The following is a 20904-nucleotide window of genomic DNA, read 5'->3' on the forward strand; positions in this document are numbered from 1 at the left end:
AGAGACATGTCTTTCTCCTGCCCTTGCTAGTAAATATATTGCCTATAGATTATTCCTGAGATGTATGGACTTGTACTGAAGCACTGAAAACACATTATAAACTTTTTAAAATAGTAAATTCTTTCTGTGTGATGGTGCAGTAGATCCCATAATAGGTTGTGCTTTGGGTATGTTGATGAGATTGTAATAGAAATTAATAGTAAGCATTTGCAACTGCTCAACTTGGGTCTATTTCCTTGTAGCTTTTCATGTCTTTGTATAATCAAATCATGTGAATTTATTCCATTGAATAATGAAATTTTAGGATTGCATTAATGGTGTCATTCAGGCAACCTACTCTGTGATTCCTAGAATATACTCTAACTACTAAATAGTGTTTGCAGGGTTCAAACCAGAGGCTGTTGCCTTCTTCCAGATCCCTGCGAAATCTGCTGGATGCAGAGATGGAGCTCTCAGCAGCACTGAGGCAGGAGATGGACAACTGGAGAAGGAAAGTAGCAGAGCAGGAAGAGCGACATGCCACCAAAGTCCAGGCCTTGGCACGGTAAGAAGGGCTGAAAAGGTCTCAAAAAGTAACTGCAGTGGAACAAGGGAGTAAAAAAGTCTGCATGCAAGAAAAATGTTTTTTTTTTTTTTCTTCCCCCAAAATACACAAGCTGGATTGTTGGGATTCTAGCTGTCAGATCTGGAGCCAGTGTGGACTTGTTTTGGAAGCTATTTCATTTTAATATTGCTCCACAGTGTTTCCTTTGGTAGGTGGTTTATGTAGTACCACACTGAGATTAGTTTGGGGACCCCTCTGCTCCCAGCAAGTTCTTACTCCAGTGAGTAGCAACTCAGTAAGTGCTGAGTGGTCCTAGTGTCAGTTGAAATTAGTAGGAATATTTGTGTATTTATTTATTGCTTTCAGTTATATAACATATGTCAGTATTGACACAGATACCCTTCTGTATGTGCCCTCAGGTGTGTAAGCAGTAAAGAATGGATTATCCATCCCTTCAGTGACACTTCCATCTGATCTGTCTTTCTCCTATTGGATTACTTAAGCATGACTTCATTTTCCATGAGCTGATGCTTTCTTGTCCTCTTGGCAGGTTTTCATGGCTGAGCATCACGAGCAACAGTTGTTGCCAAACATTATTAACAAACAAGTACCAATTTCTGAAGTGGTGCGGCTGTTTTCCCCTAGCACCAGGAAGATCAGCTCCAACAGGTTGCTCAGGACCATTTCCAATCAGGTTCTGAACATCCCCCAGCCCCTGTGGGCAGTGTTTTCAGCAGTGTTGCTGTTGCCTTTCTTCGCTATGAAGGGTATGTTGCTGACTTGTGGTCAGCTGCTTTTCCACCAGGACTCCCAGATCCTTCTCCATAGAGCTGTTTTCCAGCCCCTCAGCACAAATGGGTGCCTCAGGCTATTCCTCCCCAAATGCGGGACTCCACGTTTCCCCTTGTTGAACTTCATGGAATTTTTCTGAGTCCAATTCTCCAGCCTGTCCCAGTCCCTCTGAATGGCAGCACAACCCCCCTGTGTATCAGCTGCTGCCCAGTTTTGTGTTGGCTGTGACCTTGCTGATGTTGCACCCTGACCCAGCACCCAGGTCATTAATGAGGGTGTTAAACAACATTGGCCTCAGTAGTGATTTGCCTTCAGCTTGACTTTATGCCACAGCTCTACTGAAAGAATTGTAACCCTCCCCTCATCTAAGTGTGATTTAGCTTAAGAAAGACTTTCGAAGGTAAATGCTGCTGTAATAGTTTGATTTTTCTTACAATTCTAAATAATCTCTAGAGTAAACTATGATGTGTAAGTTCTTGGGGATGATTCACATGTATAGTAAACAACAAACCCATCCCAAGAGTTAAATAAGAATAGTAATCTGGGCCTTATCTCAGAGAGAAGGGTTTGTTTTCTGCATGCACAGGCTGAGTGCTCAGTGTCAGTCCTAAAGTGCCACAGCTGAAATTCCTGTAAGCTTTTTATTGAAAATGATAAATATAAAGCTTTCTTAAGGAAAGAAAAGTATTTAGAACACTACTAATTCTGCTTTTGGTGACACATCAAACCAAACTACTCACTTGGGGTAGGGAGAGATATGGGTAAGTGGGTTTGACATTCATGTGCTGTAAGGCAATAGAGACAATGCAAATACTTCAGTATTTAATATTCACGTTTCAGGTTCTAGGAACTGTGTATTCGTGTTTCTTTGACTCACTTCCCCCACAGTTTTAGAATTTGCAGTGACATATGGGTGAATCAGATATTTGTCATGCACATACCTTTTTGAAGAAAAGATAAGGAGCTTTTATAACAAGATCTGAAGAGATGCTCACTTAGACTAACTAGTTATTTTTAAACAAGTTTATGTAATTTCTGTTATTGTTACCGAGACTGGGTATGTTGTGTTGATTGCTCTTCTGACAGTCGGTTTGCCTTGTTGTGTGATAAAAACAGTGTTGGGAGCTGCTTAGGTACAACAAATTCTTGTGTCACCAGTTACTATGGACTTGGGATGCATTTCTTTAATGATTCATTGCAACTCATTTTCTAGCCTACTAACATTGCATATAGTTATTTTGGAATATAGGTTTTCCTTCTAATTTTTTTTATCGGTTCACTTTGTGCACTGTAGGTGATGCTGCTGCAATAGTAAGGGTAGTAAAATTTTTTAATAAATAATATTTTAAACCAAGGAGTTGGGCAAGATGAATAATCAAAAGAAGTTGAAGTAACAAAAAGTTTGCAATTGCTCTGTGAGTGCATAATACAGTAGGTGAATAAGAGGAAACTAAGTTTTAGATGTTTTGAAGTAGAGAAACCTCACTGTTTATGTTGAGAACAATTGATCACGTGACCAGAGTAGAAAATTTTCCTCACTTATAAAATTCTGAATATTTTAAGGCAAGGGAAATCATTCAGTAAGAATCTGACTGTTGTGATTTGATGAATGAATATTTTTCACATTATGAGATCTGATATTTATGTGTGTCCCCAAAGCTCTTTTGAAGAATTTGACATAAATGCCTTCCTGGAGGCTTTGAGAACACAAATTTCAGTGACACATCAGTCAGTGCTGAAATGATGGCTTCTGGATATCTGCAGTTACTCAGCTGGTCTCCTGGACTCTCCAGAGAGTCTCTACTCTCCTAGACAAAATGCTGGCTTACTGAGAGAAATTTTTACCAAGTTTACAAAGTTCTCTTTGAAAAATGGAAAAAATCTTAGGTAATTTCAGTTTCAAGTAGTGATAATCTCATTCTTCCGTGTGAAAAATTTGAATAGCTCTTTCATAACAGTTATTATATTGTTTCAAAAGGAGCAGTCTCAATGTTCAACCTATTTCCCAGTCTTCTGATAGAATAGACTCAATAGACTCTGTAGTATTATGTTGTCAGCTGGTTCTTTGTTGTTTTTTTTTTGTCCTTATCAAAGAACCTTTCTCAAATTCATGGACATATTGTGCCAGTGGCTTCTTGGCAATATTAAAGATTTTTAATTGAGATTCCTTCTTCTGTATGGAATGCTATTACATCCCTTTGCAAGGCAAAGAAATTTATTGAAGTTGACTGTGAAATTGGATAATCTCAGATTGCATATCCTTAGACTATATTCAGCAGTGTTGGAGGAAAGCATAATACAAAGGAGAGGCTTTGTAGCAAGAAAAGCAGATAGAGAAGATGAAAATGCACCGTGGAGGGAAATGGGGGATGAGAATTTTGGCTATACTTTGTCTTACACTTCTATGCACCTTCTGTTTACTGTAGATTCTGTCACCTAATTTGCCTCCTCTTATCTACTGTCTATATTACTTAAGCCACATTGCATTTGGATTTGGCATTTTATATTATTCTGTTTTACAACACTTCATTCACAGCCACAGCCCTTCAGTGATGGGTGAAATGATGTGTTGTGCATCTTGAAATGATTCCATCACTTCCCCTAAGCAGCTTCTTAGAGAGAGGAAAAAATATCTCGTTTGTGCTTGTGAAAACTAATTTGAATATTCCTATAATAAATGACTTTTTCTTCCTGCTTAGTTAGTTGGTGACATCTCACAAGTGACAAAAACATTTTATAAAAAGAGTGAGATACAAGATAATCAACTTAATCATATTTAGTAAGGGATGAAGGAGCTTCTTCTGGGAGGGAGCAGGAAGAAGTGGAGATTGGTTTTATAATATAAACTCATTATATTTTGTATAGTTCCACTTCTATTGATTAACACTGAATAAAATAGGGGTTGCATAGTTCAGAAAGCTGATTTGTAATCCATAGAAATATGAATATAGTACCAGTCAAGGCTTCTTATATGAGCAATGTGGCATTGCTCACAATAGCAGTTTATTTGTGTGTGTGTATATATACATAATATATGTATATTTTGTGTGTGTATGTATATATAGTATCATAAGGACCATCAAACATATTTGCATGTGTTTCTGAATACTTCTAATTCTCAAATAAATTCCCATAAATAAAATGCCTGCCTTTGTGTTTCATCTGTTTCCAGCTTTCTGTGATCTGTTACATGCCCAGGGTTCCATCACACCTGGCAACAAATGTCCTTGTCTAGTATCCCATCCTTATGTTTTAATTGATTGTTGATTTAGAGAGACTGTATCATTTGTTTGCCATCAATATAGCATAGTATAGAAAATCTAAATTAAACACTTAATGAAAGTTTCTGATTACAAGATAATCTGTTTCACTGATGTGTTTATGTGATCCTGGAAAACTAGTTTTCCTGATACTCTGCTGTAAATGTATTATTAATGTGTAAATCTTCCCCCCCCTCACTGGGGTGACACAGCTTAGGTAAAACTTATAACAGTGTGTTTGTTTCCATTGAAAAGGGCTTTCATCTATTTTGAGAAACCAATAATATTTATTCTGTTCTTTTTATCAATAGAGAAAATGAGGTGCTAAAAGTGCAACTCAAGAAGTATGTAGGAGCTGTCCAGATGCTCAGACGAGAAGGTCAAACAGTGGAAGGTAAGGATAACATGAAGGGGGAAAAAAATCCATGCACAGGGTTTGGTTTTGTGGATGCTGCCACTGAGAGAGAGTATATTGGAGGCATAGGGATGGGAACTAAATGATGGAAGTGACCCCTGGACTTGTAGAGAAACGACAGTGAAAGAGTTCCCAGTGCTTAGACCTGGCTCTGATTTACAAGAAACTTTTTTTTTTTCCCCGATTGATCCTGGAATGAATCTTTTTAGACAACGAACCACCCAGTCCTGTGCAAGCCCTGGTCTTTAACCAACTCTTCAGCCACACCACACAATCCTAGTGTGGCTGGGGACAGGGTTTGTGCTTCCACGTGCTGCCCAGTGTGATATGAGCTCTCCCCCTGTGGGAAAACATCAGCATCTGAAAAGATAAGAGTTCTGTTTCTGTGGGGACTGTCCCCGATTCATCTCTGACTGGGCTATTTGCTGTTGTGTGAGGAGTTTTGTAATGCAGATTGATGGCAAACAAAGGAATGTTATGTGATGGAATACTATCAAATTACTGCTGAGCAGAAACAATGAAGAAGTCTCTGCTTTCCTTGCTGAATCTTCACCAAAACAAATGAAATCATTTACATGAAACTGGGGATAGCAAGAGATGATTATAAGCCCTGTTTATTTCTTCAAACTATCCTAGAGTAATATCTCCCAGTAGTGAAAATAACATACTTGATGTATTTTCCTTTTGAGGACAATTACCGATGTAGATTTCTGTACTTATTTTTACAGAGCATTTTCTGGTAGATGAGGTGGCCTTACTTTTTTCAGTAAGAAACTTCCCAGAGAAAGCTGTCATATAAACAATAATCTGTGAATTACTGTGATATTGGAACATAAAAATAATTATTTTGGGGAGAGAAAATTTAGCATCTCTAGGTTATACTCTTACTTTGGAGATCAGGGTGTTTGAAATAGACTCTGTATTGAGTAGTAATGAGCAGGTTTTATATCTGAAAGATAATGAGTTAGCAGCAGGCTTACCTGTTTTTCTTGGGGTCTGTGATAGAAGTGTCCACGACCAGATGAATTGGAGCTTTGATTCTGAATCCTCTCCCGGTGGGACCTGTATTTCCACTGACTACAAAAAGGTGTTTTGAGGGAGGAGATGGCTTTTCAGAAATTGGCACCATCTGTCTGATGGTTTTTTAATTGTGAATATTGTGGCCCTATAAGTGGCTATATGAATGAATAGCACTGCTCTTAAGGGCTAGTCACTATACTTATCTGGAGTTGAAAAACTTCATTCATCCTTAAAAGGCTATTTGTTAGTGAGAACACATGTTTTTACTTCCGACTGTGCCGAGTGTAGTGATTCATATTAAGAATTATTCACGAAAACCATCGCTTAGGCTTCTTATAATAGCAGAAATTATCCTTCATTAAATAGTGACAGTTTCCATGATGAGTGTAATTATAGGAAAAGAAAAAAGTATTCCTAGGCTAGCTATATTCCACCATGTTAAAATTATGCAAATTAGTGAGTGGTAAGAATAGAAACTGAGTAGGATGGTCAGATTTTATAGATGAAAAAGGGGGATGGAACAGTACCAACATTTCTAAAAATGAACACATGTATGCTTTATGCTCCAAGGATACTTAATCAATCCACAGTAATTTTCTGTAATATTTATCATTAATGACCAGATTCAGCTACATGCACTATTTGTAATAATATTTTTTACATTCTAACTCACACATTGTATTTCTATAAAACTAGAATTATTTCCTTAGCTGCCATTGAAGATTTGGGTGAAATTTTAGTAGTACTGGGGCCTCTGACTCAAAGTAAGTATTTAAGTATGTAAATAATCTCTGAGAACTAACTGCAAAAAAAAAGAGTGAGACACAAGAAGTTTTTTCTTTTACCAGATTTGTAGAAACTATTGCACCCATGGTTTGTATACATAATAAATAACTTTAATGATAATTAATCTTCTTCCAAATGATATCAAAACAAAAGTCTTAAATGCATTATAGGTTTTAGAACACTGGGTTTTTAGATTTTCTGTGAAACTATTTTGAAAGAGTCAAAATAAATTGAGCTTCTGCTGCTGTTATTTTTATCACTATAAATAGTGAAGACTCTTCATGTTTGCTACAATAAGATAAAATGCTATTGAGTATGGCTTTTAAATAGTTTCCTAAAATAATAAATGAAACTCAGCATGATACTTTGCCTTGTGGTGACTTAAAAAAGCCAAAAAACCCCATTCAGCAAATGTGATTATAAATAAATTGCCCAAGAGTCAGAACTGAGTCGAGTTCAGAATATCATATCAGCTTTCAAAATGAGTGATCACTGCCGTGGACTGAGCAGTTTGATATTGGTATTTAAATATTTAATAAATCAGCATCTTGCCTTCTCAGCCATCAGCAGGAGTTGGCTGTGTACCATTTTTCAAACCCGCTTAGATAGAATATTATTTATATAAAAATGCTGATCTTTAAAGTTTCTGGCTGAAGAACTTCAAGCAATATTTACAAGGAAAAGATCTTGAAATAGCTTTTGAATTCACTTAAAGAATAATAAACTTCTGAATGCATATATTCTTCCTCAAAGCAAAAATCAGTTCTCAGGCTTAAGAGTATTTAGTCAGATGAAATACAGTGTCTTCTACCTGCCTTACAGTGGGTGTATATATAGTTTAGGTTTTGAAAAATAATGAAAGCATTTATTAAACTTCTCTTTTATTAGGGCTTGTTTACTTTTACGTGCTTTTATTTTCTTAGAAATTCGTGGAAAAAAAAAAGAACAAGGAAAACTTGAATTGAACTTTGTGGAACTTGGAGGGGATTTACTTAGAATAGGCCTTCAAAGTGATCATCACTTACATAAATGATGGCTGGGAACAGGAATAGAATAAACTGTAGTTTTCTTTCACTGCAGATAAAAGAAGTAATGGGCTTACATGGCAGGTGAAGGAAGTTTGATTAGCTATCAAGACAACTTTTATGAGAAGAATACTTAAATTTAAATAGATTGTGCAGAGAGGTTTCTAGGAATAAATTAGACAATTAAATGTCAGGAATGGAATAACTACAGCTGATTCTGCTTTATGCAAAAACATGAAATACTGGATAGAGTATGGAATGTCCGTTCTCAGCCCTGTTTTCTGTAATTTCTGTGATGTGTAAGCAGTCTGTGCAATATGAAATGATATTTTGGAAACCAAGTAGAAAAAAGTCTTAGAAGAGAAGCAGAGACTTAGTTTTAAAAGACTTTGGGCAGGATTTGCAGTTACTACCTTCATATATTACTCAGAAAACAGCCAATTGCTTTTAGTTTACATTTTTTATTCTAATGAGAGTACCACTCTATTGCTCACAAAAAAGGCTCTTTGCAGAATTTGTATTTTAGTCCTTCTAATACTGTTTAATATTACATTCTATTTTGATACTTTTAGTAACTGTTTCTTATAGAGCTGTTACTTCTACACAGGATGTCTTAGATGTTTCTGGAATTTAACATTTTAATTTGAGGTATCTCTTTGCTTTAGTTCTGCCAAACATTTGGAGCACTGATGGTGAATTTACGATTCCAGAGCAAAAGCAAGTAGAGAACAACGAGGAACTCGCCAGCTCTTATGAAAGAAAATTGATTGAGGTAAAGTTTGTACTGCACAAATTTAATAGAATCATAATTACATTATAACATTTGAAGCTTAAATGGTTTCTTGGCTTAGCTGTTATTTTTCTACTCAGTAATGTAAAAGGTAAGTCTGACTTTTTTTCTTCAAAAATAAAAGGAATGAAAAATTTAATTTTCTTGCTTTTGCGGGTAAATTTTCTTCATTCAACTTCAAGGCATATTTAAAGCAATCCAGATAATTAAAAGTACTTTTCTTAACAGAGGTACATTTTTATGCTTTGGTATAAAAATGAAGGTTTTAATAAATAAACAAGTTCCTTGAGGTTTTAACTGATGGTGGTGAAGTTGAAAACATCACAGACAGCAGGTTTCAGGTTTTGTGTAAATGACAGTACATAATTACAGGCATTGCTGTGTTGGCACTTGAGCTTTATTTAAAATGAGAACATACTGAAATCTGTAACTTTTTCTGTGCTTTCCTTCTGGTTTCTGATTGCCAAAACATGTTTCATTTTTGTGTTGCTTTTTGAATACTGCCTTACAGGAATGTATGATGGAAGCTACTAATTCTGTTATATGGCCAGGTTAGAAAAAGTTCTTAATGTGTGATTTACTTTTAAGACTAATGTAAAAGTCATTAAAGAAGAAAAGAGATAGATTAGGGTTTCATCCTAAATTTAAATACAAATTATTTTCAAGACAAAAGTAATGAAATTTAATATCTAATACTCATATCTCCTAGTAAATAATAAAAGAACATTTTTATAAAAAGTAAAAAAATTCTCTGTCTTTCTCTTGCCCAAAATACTCTGAAATTGGATACCCACATTAACTGATTAACATGAAGAGGACTAGAAACTCAGGTCATGCATCAAGGAGATTGATACAGTTCTAAAACATTCCTACTTGGTTATCCTTTTTTCTCCCTAATGCATACTTGTGCTTGAGTTCTTCTGACTCCTTTCCTCTGTTCTGTACCTATCAAAAGAATATCTTAATTAAGAACACAGGTAAAATCTCTTTCAGCTTTGAAAGCCTCCTTAGTTCCACCAAGTTTGTTCTGCATGCTCAGGGATTTGTTGCTGACACTTGTGAGTTTGTGGCAGACAAACCCCTGTAACAATCCTTCTTTAGAGGTCTTACCATGGCACACAGCCTTGTAATTAAATATTAGTTGTGTTGGAAATCAGTGTAGAAAACAGGTCTTAAATTAGTGAACTGGTCAACACTTTTCTGTGGAATCACAAGTCCTTCTGTAGCTTTCATTAAGTGAGACTATTACTGAGATGAGATGGAATTTCCTCTGTCCAGGGAAGTTTGGCACAAATATGGACTTCTTTTGCAGAATTTTTGAAACAGGAAGCAATAATTGAGCATTTTATGGCTATATCAATAGATTTGTAGAATTGTCTTTGTCACTTAGAGTCTTACTGTTTTTCACTTGTAGAAAAATGGAATTATTCATTAGTAGTAGGATACCTGCTCCTTTTTTTGAAGATCTTTGACTTTGTTTCTTTTGGGGAAAAATGTAGATCATCAATTTTTGAAAATGATGGAAAAATACATCCATGCTTCCCCTAAGAGCAAAAGGAAGCAACTTCCAGTTCTGTCTAGAGTTTCTTGGGAGATACAATGTTTTGTATTTTGTGACTACTGGGGGAAAAAATGTCTATATACTTGACAAAAAGTAATTGGTTCAGATGTGGGTTGTGCAAAACTTCTATGAATTTTAGCTGCAAATAATACTAAAAAGAAATCTTGAATTGTTGCAGGTTCTTAAATGTTTCTCTACTCTAAGTGTGTCCTTCCAAGACAGATTGTGTTATTCAAATGCTTAGTGAAACATTCCTAGCATGTTTTAAGTTAGCAGCTTAGTCCTTTGCTGTGAAACAAGAAGTGGTATAAGCATGTTTTCTGATATGGCCACCACCAAGTCTGAATGATCATCTGGCCAAGGGAAACTTAGGTTATTTGTACTTTGATTTTTTTTTTTTTTTGCTTCAAATATGTTGTTGTGGAGAAAAACAACTGTGAAGATGATTGAAGTCACAGTAGGGAAATTTGTTGCTTAAGCTTCAGTGTGGATTGATTAAAGGAAGATGTGATGACATAAGATAGAACTGAAAGAATATAATTATATGGAGACCTCTTTATTGTTTTTAGCAGACTTTGATATTAAAGAAAGCTAAATTAATGTTGTAATTCAGAAGTATAGGTGATCACTCCTTTGGGTTTGCTGTGGTGGTAATGCATTTTGCTTTGACAAGAAGAAGGACTGAAGTAACTTAATTACTAATAAGTGATACCTAGCAATTTGTCCTTTTGATAAGATGTAACAAGTGATTTGCTGTTAAATTTCCTTTTTATTATTTAACTTTGCTAGGGACACTTATAAATTTTTGTATTACTTCTCATGCTTTGAGAGAGTTGTTGAATTTACATATTAATCGAGTCTGCAAGTAGAAAGTTATTTCAAGGACATCCAAATTCGAGAGAGAGAAGAGTCACATATAATATCAGATAGTCTGAATTTTGTTCTTCTGATAGACAGGCACTGAAAAATCAAACATGATTTCAGATATGCAAACTACTAAGTTTTGTATCCATTCACAAATTTGTATATTGATTTTGAGAACCAGTCAACCAACTATCAGTATTATGGTTTTTCTCTGCGCATTTCCAACTAGTATTTTATATTCTATTCTATATATTCTCTACCTTTTTGTGTGTAAAATGCAAGGAAGTTCTGCCTCCCAAGTCTCTGTGTAATTAAAAGTGACCTGTTAGTATTAACCACAATCAGAGACTTATTATATCCTTAAATGTTACACCACTCACTTTAAATTGGAATTAGTGGTTAAACGAGTATGGAAAATAATTTATCTAGAGTAAGTGGCACTATATTAGTATTTTCTCTACTATAAAGTTTGGCTCCTTTTTGCATGTGTGTTACACTGATGAATTACTGGATTTGAAGGACTCCCTCTAATGTAAAAAGAAATTGGAAAAGAATACTTGAAGTTTACCTCAGGAAAATTATTTTTGTTTTTAATCAATGATGTCAGATCCTGCCTTGTCAAATTGAAGCTGCTTTTTTCTGGTTGCTTTGATTGCGTGAACAATACAGGTTGTGTGGAACAAAGCACAAAATTAAAAGTAAGCACTAAATTAAACTGAATTCAACTGCTTTATTTTGGGGAACTTCCCTGGGGAAGAGGGAAAAGGCAGAGTAATTCAAGAAAAGGAGCCCATGAAATTCATAGATAGTAATGAACTGCCTCCAGAAAGGAAACTATGAACTCTTAAGAGAGCTGGCAGCAGTCCAAGTCCCTGTGATAATATTGAAGGTGCTGGATTGATATTCATCTTATTCAGCTGTGTTTCATATTGTTACCCCGTTGCCTCTGCTGTTCTCTGAGCTTTGGATGCTGGTATGAGGAGGCATTTGAAGAGTTGCTGTAGCTGCAAACAGGTGTAACCATAGTGGTGGGGCAGCTGCTGTGCCCACTGGGGGGGCCAACCACTGAGTGCTGCTGTTTTCTTCTAATTACTGTACACTTCACATCCTTGATGTTCACCCAGCCCTTGTCACATCCTGCATCACTTGTTGCTTTCCTAACTCCGAAATGGAGAGCACACACACAGAGCCAGACTTGGGGGCTGAAGAGGCCCCACGAGAGGCCGAGCTGTTTACCTGTGCTCAGCAACCTGTGCCCCAACTAACTGGTATTTAGGCGCCTTTGGCCCCTCACAAATTTGCCTGGGATGAGTGGACTTCTAGCTCCAGTGCTGTTAAAACTCCAAGTAAGAGTGCAGAATACATCACTCATGAATTATTGACAAAGTTAATGCAGTTTGTGCATTTGCATTACTCCCAGTTCAGAATACTGTGATTGGTTTGTGCCTGTTGAGGGCTGTGTTCATTGAAGAATTAAACTGAGAACAAAAGTTAATGAGTGTTTTATTAGAATCAGTTGTCATAGGATCTCCCGTGATAGGAATAAAATTTGACATAGAATTGTATTTGGTCCTGTTGAGTTCAATATCAGAATTACACTGCAAAGTATGAGTCAAAATTATAACAATCTCTGTTCTTAATGGTCAAACTAATGCATTAGCAATGAGATGCACTCCTTGGGAGAGTATGGCAAAATAAAACAAAACCTCAATAAAATTTGATGTACATGTAAGAAATTACATAGTGTGATTATTTTATTTTATTTCTTTTGCAGTTTAGAGCACAATTACTTCTTGACTTTGCTTTTCAGGTGGCTGAAATGCATGGGGAGCTGATTGAATTCAATGAGAGGCTGCACCGTGCCCTGATGGCTAAGGAAGCTCTCGTGTCCCAGATGAGACAAGAACTAATTGATTTGAGAGGCCCGGTGAGTGTTTGTTTATGGCACTGTAGAATCTACCACTCTGGAATAAGCTCAAACTCCTGATGAAATATATAACAGCTTATAAGAAATAGCAGATCTGACAACACCACCTTACTTGTTATTTTTGATAGCATTTGATTCTCGTTTCTTTACAAAACTATAAGCAAATTCTAACACGAAGGACTCACAAGGGGTGATGTGTTCACAATCCTTCTGAATTATTTTGTTTTTCTTTTATTGTTTCTCAGTAAAAATTTTTATTGACATTTATAAAATTGAATGTTGAATTGTAATTTCTTTATAATATTGTGCTTTCTTAGTTGAAAACCTAATAACCAGTGTGTGGGAATTATTTCTGTTTTGTAAACACAGGTCCCTGGAGATTTGAGTCAAACATCTGAAGATCAGAGTTTGTCAGATTTTGAAATGTAAGTTTAGTAATTAATGAATTTTCTCTTCATACTGTCTTTATGGCAAAGAAGAATAAGCAAACAGATTCCACAATTGGCTTTTCCTATGTTATTTCCAATAACTGAATTCTTAGCTGTTCTGTTATTAAATGTATGGAGAGCTGCACATTCCATACCCTAGTGTAGTTTTTAATAATGTTGAATGCAAGGAGTTTGGATTTAGCTGAGTTTTGTGGACCAAAATGTTGGGTTTGATGAAATGAATGATTTTTGTTTCATGCATATAATCAAATGTAGTCAAATCCATGCTGTGAAAAAAGAAACAAAACCCAGAAAACCTGCAGAAGGAATTGTTTCTGTGCTCTATATCAGTATTTCAGTTGGGTTACTTTTAGGGAACACTTTTAAATACAGCACATATAAAAAGTTCAGGCAGAACTCCAATTTTTCTGATACTTCATTTGAAATGTTAAGTTGCTTTGTTGGTCACTTTGATCATTATCTAAACCATTGGATGTAGTTGCTTTGCAATTCATACACATAAATATGATTCCCTGTTTTAAGTTTTTCTCTCTCCTCCTCAGATCAAATCGTGCTCTTATTAATGTTTGGATTCCCTCAGTCTTTCTGCGTGGAAAAGCTGCTAATGCATTCCATGTTTATCAGGTAAGTGATAAGATATATCTCAACACAGATTCTGTATGAAAGCTTCTGACTGAAATAGAACATTTTAATAATTTAAAGATCTCCCTATAATTTCATTAGAGATCAGCTAATGAACAGGCAGCAGTAACTTCATATATATTCAACCATAGGATTGTGTTGATTATCCAAATAGCATATTTGGAGGGTTGACTTTTAGTAGTTTAATACTTTAAAAGCATGCTAATAAGATGACTACATTGGTCAGGGAGTGCAGCAATTCAATGTTAGTCAGTAATGCCTTCTTCAATGTGCATGTACATGTTTTATTTCAATTTTGGAGATAACAATGACCAGAAATATTACTTGACAGACAGACAGGTGTGGCTTACTGTAGTAGCTCACTTAAAAACATTTGGAATGATGAAACAAGTCTTCACTGTGTGTCATTGAGTGTGTTCATAGTGTGGTCTGCTCAGGCAGGTCTGAATTTAGGGGTTTGTGCTCTAGCCTGACTTGCAGTTGAGGCATTGAAACCTTATACTGTTCCTTGATTCCTGGATTCTTGACACTCTCCATGGATAGAATGGCAGGGCAAACTTTAAACACTCTTTAATATGCTGTCCCAGGCTGTTTGTATTTCTTTATTTGGGGATTATTAACAGCTGCAAAATTTCTCCACTTTTGTTTCAGCCACATGTAGTTAGTTCTGAACAAGACTGCTGAAGCTTGTTAACATTCCTCTCACTCTGAATGGTGGTTTTTGTAGAATTTTGAATCATTTATAAAGTGTTGGCAGATAGTTGTAAAATATAGGAAAACACCCACCTTCTGGCCAGTAATAGAGAATGAAAAATAAGACTTTAGGTAATGGAAAGAAAAGCTGACAGTATGGAACAGTTAGTCATTTGTTCAAAACCACTGAATAATCAATCAAATTCAGATGCACAAGTGAGTGTGGAAACCTGACTTGCTGACAAGAGCAATAATTTTTGTCTTTCTGGCTTTCACATGTTCCTCCATTCTGCTGTCACTGGCTACACATTCTCAAACCCAGACATCAGTCTGCCAACACAGAAATGATTAAAAGCCTCAGGATCTCACCCCACCAAATCTCTGCTACTCTTATAATGTAGCAGTTCCATGACCACTAGAAGAGCTCTGGTTTCTCTTGCTTATTTCCCAGGTTGCTCTGTTTTATTCTTTTCATCCTGCTGGAGCGGGGAGGTTGGGCCAGATGACCCACTGTGGTCCCTTCCAACCTGACTCATTCTGTGAATTCTTTGAAGAACTTACTGTATTTTTAATTTCACTTGTAAGTTGGTATCGAATTAGTTACTGAAGAGCTCAGTACTTGTCATGCAGTTTGACTGAACATGACTATATGAGTGGCATCATGAAAGCCTGGAAATTATGCACAATTCACATATGGTATAGATGTTGTGCATGTTCTTTTTCAAAAGGAAAAGTGCAAAAAGCTTCTCAATTGGCAAGAGGTTCATTACTTTGCCCAAATCTGCAGGAGTGAGTAGAGGATTAGATGTTGCTCTCAGACTTCATCTGTTACTTGTCATCAGTGGAAAACAAAGAACTTGTAATTGAAGGATAAGCCTCTGGAGAATAGGGAAAAAGGAAGCAAAATATTGCAAGTTCCTAAAAGATTGGAAATTCTGGATCTGCAAAAAGACAATTTTGAGAATTCTGTTAGATTCTTTATGTCTACAGTATAAACTCATAATGTTTGACATTCATAGAGTGCAAAATTGGTATATATGAAAAATGTACAAGTTCTTTTGAATATGCTCTATTCATTACCTATTCACAAAAGCAATTTACAGATATATGTAATGTGAAAAGTAAATATAGCTATCTAGAATACACATAGAATGTAGTAAGACCAATTTGTCTTTAATTACAGAATAGCACAGAATTCTTCGGGTGAACATTTGTCCATTTGCTCAACTTTGTCTTTTAATTGTTCAAAAAAAGCAAACAAGAATTATCTGTAGAAGTGACTTAAAGCTTCCATAATTCTTATTAAACTTTGATCATTGTACCTGTTGTGATCTTTCCTTGGGGAAGAATGGATTAATGGCGTTCCTACCACTTTTTGATCTCAGTAACAGATGTGTGACTGGGAAGAGTATCTGTCTGGCAAATAGCTTTGTTTTCTGCCACTGTGCATGTGAAAAAAAGAAATTTTCCTAAATAAACATATGCTCTGAGCATAGCATGTGATGAAACATCTGAAGTGATTGCCACCTCTCTGATCAGTTATGTAGTCACATACTTGCTGAATATATATTTTACATTTTATAGTGACCAGGAAAGCATTAATTTATAAAACTTCAATAACAGCACTGTGCATTTATCTTGTTAAATCTGTGCCAAAACATGTGCTCCTGATTACAGAGAATTTGATTCAATGTTGAAATTGTGGAAGGGGGTATTTACCAGGCTACCACTATGTACTGAACAGACAAGGACTGGGGGTGCAATTAGGATAAATGATTGAGCTCATTTACGAGAGTCCTCTTATTCATAATAAACATTATTTTTACTGCTTTATCATTTATTTCTCCAGTGGCAGAAAATTAAAAGGCACGTAAAACTCTTTGTATCAGCTACATGAGAAATTACTTGTGGTATATCAATGTAAAGGAAAGTAGCAATACTGCAAAATGTTGATGTTAGTGAGATCATTACCAACATCTTTTCAAGTTGAGATTTCTCTGCCATTAGTTGAGTGACCATAACTTGAGGTGCAAAAACTGACTGTTGGTTGTGCTGGTTAATTCTGAGAAAAAGATGTCAAATGAACTTTGAAGAAAGCCAAAGTGTGCCAGTTGGAAGAGGCAAAGTTTGAAATTTTGGGTTTGGTTGAGCATAATTTTTAGATATGCTAAGTACTGACAATTGTAGTTAAAGCTAATTGGAAATTAGCCTTAAGGTGCTTAACCTGACTGCAAATTAGCTCATGTGTGTAATACTATTAAGGGAAGATGTGGTTACCAAATGAAGGTGTTACAGAAGGGCACGGACCTTGCCCACTGCTTTTCCAAATGCACTTCATGTAAATGTATTTCTAACACGGCTTGATTTCTTCTGCATTTTCTATTATTGGAAGGCTGAAGAGATTGACCCCCTCTGCCCTCCTGTTATGAGGCACCTTGTTAACCTTTGCTGATTTGAAATTGTGTATCTCTGGAGCATTTCACTTGCTGCAGAGAGCAGGACAGTGAGCCGGGGAGACTCGCCGTGTCACAATTAGTGTTGATGTACTTTAGAATCCTTGTGCCTCTTCTGTCCCTTTTTGATTATAAATTAATATTTTCTAGCAGAAAATAAACTATTGTGTACGTATCACTTGCCTTGGAAATGACCAAAAGAGGGTGGAAAGAATTGCAGAGCACCTCAAGTAGTTTGGAAAACGATGAACCCACTGGTTCCACAGTATCTGTCATCTGTTTCCATGGGCTTATCAGTGCTTCTTAAGAATATAAGAATTAGGAGAAATAAACCCAGGTTGCTGTGCCTCTGTGAAATCAATGCCAATTTTGCGCTTGTGCTTCTTAAACAGGAAAAGAAATTAATGGCATGTTGATTTGCATATCAGGAGGGGCCTGACCTGGACAGGATAAGAACAGACTCCTGCAGGAATTGTGTTGTGGTGTTTGCTTTATTTTTTTAATTTATTGCAGATTTGCAATGCTGCTTTGAAGGGCATTTCAAAGCATTTCTTCTTGTGTCACATTAACGTTTTGGTCTGTTTCAGATGTCATGTTCAAAATCAGTACATCTTTCATCCTTAAAAACACCCAGGTGTTGTTCTTCTGTGAATATAGATGGAAAAGTTTCCAGCTCCAGCCCACTTGCCACATAGTTTCAACCATCAAATAGTTCCTTAAATTTCTATTAAGGATTAAAGATTCTGGTCAAGCTCAGAACTCTGAAAGCAAGCAACATTTTATAATGAATCCTATTAGATGTGGAAATTTCAATCAGACCTCTGTATTTGTAGAGTTACACTGCACTCTTGCAGTAATGTTTAACTGGCAGAATTAACTGCTTATGAATACTAAGGGCTTAAAAACAAGGTCTAGAAGCAGCCAAATTTTATGCTCAATTTGAATGACTGAGTTAAAGGGGGCAGTTGTGAGCAGCAGATAATTCAGTGCTCACAGAGTAGCCCTATCTAGTTCTCTCTTAAAAATTAGCAGAGCCATAAACCTATATCATTCAACTGTGGATCTTACAGCAATTAGAAGGTGTAGAAATTTTGGGGAAAAAGGTATTTAGAATTGGATATGCTCTTCAGTGCAGTTACTAAGTTCAGTTAAAAATATTAAATATTAAAAATATTTTTCACTTGTTTTCTCAGAATATAAAGTAATAACAGAAAAATGCACATTTTAAAATCTCTTTTCACCATGGAGTTTTTATGGGTTATTCCCATTCTGGATTATTGCTTGTGGAGAATTGGCAGATTGTCTGTTTTAAATGAAATGCCAGTAGCAGATCTTGTTGAACTAATAAAGAATAAATCTCCATGTGCAGTGCACCAGGAATTTAAAGGTGAAATAGCTGAAAAATAACTGATAAATAGCTTGTGACTTGCATACTAGAAGATTTTAAAGTGTCTAATCTGACAATTTTTAAAAGGGTTGAGGGAAGTCTGAAAACCAACTTGTTACAAATCATTAGGAAAATGGTGGAAAACTAGAAAACTCTATTTTGCTGTTTATAATCTCTGGTTTATCTGTTTGCAGTTCTAGTTCTCTCCAAAGAAATATATCAGAAATGGAAAGAATATAGGTGAAAAATGAAGCCTTTTCATTGGAAGAACATGTTAGAAATTCTCAGCCTGCATGAAAGACAACTGAGAGGGGAATACAATAGCAGTCTTTCAAGTCATGGAGGAAAGGGAAAGGTTTTTAACTGTTTCAAAATGCAAATTGGAGCACCCATAGAAACTACTGCCTTGCAGTTCCAAAACAAGTGCATGACAGTGGTTTTCTCCACAGCATATAATTGGGGTGAATACTGAAAGTTTACATGGATCTAGAAAATAACTGAGCTAATTGAATTGAAGAAAAAACAATCCAAACACAAAGACATGACTTATTTCTTAGGAGATCCCTGGGTAGCTATATTTTGGAAGATAGGCAGTTTTTCTGGATGAATATCACTGTACTTTTTGTTCATGTTTAAGTGTACTGAATAAAATATATTTTATAATTCACCAAGAAATTTTCTGAACTGTTGAAATCAGTATACCTTGCTGTGAGAGTAGGGTGCAAGAAACCTGGGGGTCATGGTATAACTAAACATGACTTACTCTTGGAATGTTTTGCTAATAATGACTAATTTAGTCCTAGAATGGAAATATTAAGTGTGATGATGAAATATCTTTCCTTCCACTAATGTTTATCTCCTATGCCTGGCAAGCTCATTGTAAATGTTTTCAGAGCACATCCTCTCTCTTTATACTTGCTCAGATTTGTTTTGCCTCAGGTTTAGGTTGTAACTGCTGTCGTGTCATTCATTAGTGCTGATGGATTACTCGTACAATTAATGTTGCACCTGAGTAGAGAAATTAATTAGATGACCAGTTGATGTCCTTATTACGAATCAACAAATCATTAGGATTATTTAGACTTCACTGGATGTAATTATCTAGGCTGTGACAGGAGCTCAGACTGGATTGTCATAACTGGATCTTCTAGCAAGGACATCAGAGCAGCTGTAGTTATCCAAAAGAAGGTTCAGAGGCTTATTCTCTTGCAAAGTTTGTGATGGTTGTTACTGAGTGGCAAACTGCTTTGTTATAAGCATTGAAGGACCTAACCACATATGGAGTAACTAATATATTTTGTACAAAGTAACAGTTAAGGAAGCCTAGTCCTTTAAACACACAATTTAAATAATAGGTATCTTTGTAAAACCAGGGTCATGCTGACAAAATTTTCTCTTCTGAACAGTGTGTCTCTCTAGTTAACTAGTTGCTTTCTGGTGACTGCTTTTTGTGATCTATGCAGTTTGATGCCCATCTTTTTAGTGTAGCAGATGCTGCTCAGTCAACCTACCATTAGAAAATTATTTCTTGTCTAATATATTCACAAGGATAAAGACAGAATCCACATCAGAATAAAAAAATAATTTTGCATTTACATTTTACCTCTAGATGGTGATAGTTAGATGCAGTTCCTTTAGTGTCTGTGAAGCAAGTTGATTATTGCAATAATATTATTTTGTCATATTTCTCAACTGTAGAGTATCTTATTTTCTGTCTACATATGGATTCCACTTTCCTGTGAAGTGTACAGCAAATGCCATTAGTCATGCCTTTTGTTGCTGTAATTACCAATGCCTGACACTTAAGATAATGAAACTGAGATTTTATGAGTCTTAAAGTGATATCAATATTTAAAATGGCTTCTTGCAAATCTGCCTTGTTTGCAGAGTAGCGAACACTTCAGATTATAAACCAAATAAGATTAAAGATTAACATGCTAATCAGACAAGACTGTTACCATTTGCATATGAATAGGACTCCCTAAGATTGTAATCAATAAACATTTCTTACAATGTTATTATTGATTTCACTATCTTCAGCCTTACTGTTTAATACTGACCAAGATATTTGCTCATAATATTTCTTTTTATATTACTTTAAATGCTGTTTTCCTCTCCACTCTCTCTGAAGAAGGAGCATTATCCCTTCATATGGAGGGGCCGTTAGCACAGAATCATTTTGCTTGGAAAACACCTTTACAACATGGAGTCCAGCCATTAACCCAGCACTGCCAAGTCCACCTTTAAACCGTGTCCTTAAGTGCCACATCCACACATCTTTTAAATCCCTCCAGAG

The 20904-nt window shown here is 35.8% G+C and overlaps 1 protein-coding gene across 3 annotated transcripts in view; it reads left to right on the forward strand.

Moving 5' to 3' along the window:
• The window catches only part of SNX29 (sorting nexin 29), a 71812-nt gene that overhangs the window by 27535 nt on the left and 23373 nt on the right, over nucleotides 1-20904 (forward strand). For all 3 annotated transcript variants that reach the window (XM_017813468.1, XM_017813467.1, XM_017813469.1), the window contains 6 exons: nucleotides 416-544; nucleotides 4908-4990; nucleotides 8508-8614; nucleotides 12868-12984; nucleotides 13354-13409; nucleotides 13976-14057. In XM_017813468.1, the coding sequence (XP_017668957.1) occupies nucleotides 416-544; nucleotides 4908-4990; nucleotides 8508-8614; nucleotides 12868-12984; nucleotides 13354-13409; nucleotides 13976-14057 (574 nt within the window). The remainder of the gene's footprint in view (nucleotides 1-415; nucleotides 545-4907; nucleotides 4991-8507; nucleotides 8615-12867; nucleotides 12985-13353; nucleotides 13410-13975; nucleotides 14058-20904) is intronic.

Source organism: Lepidothrix coronata, unplaced genomic scaffold, assembly GCF_001604755.1.
Source record: "Lepidothrix coronata isolate B3197 unplaced genomic scaffold, Lepidothrix_coronata-1.0 Scaffold41, whole genome shotgun sequence".
Classification (NCBI taxonomy): domain Eukaryota; kingdom Metazoa; phylum Chordata; class Aves; order Passeriformes; family Pipridae; genus Lepidothrix; species Lepidothrix coronata.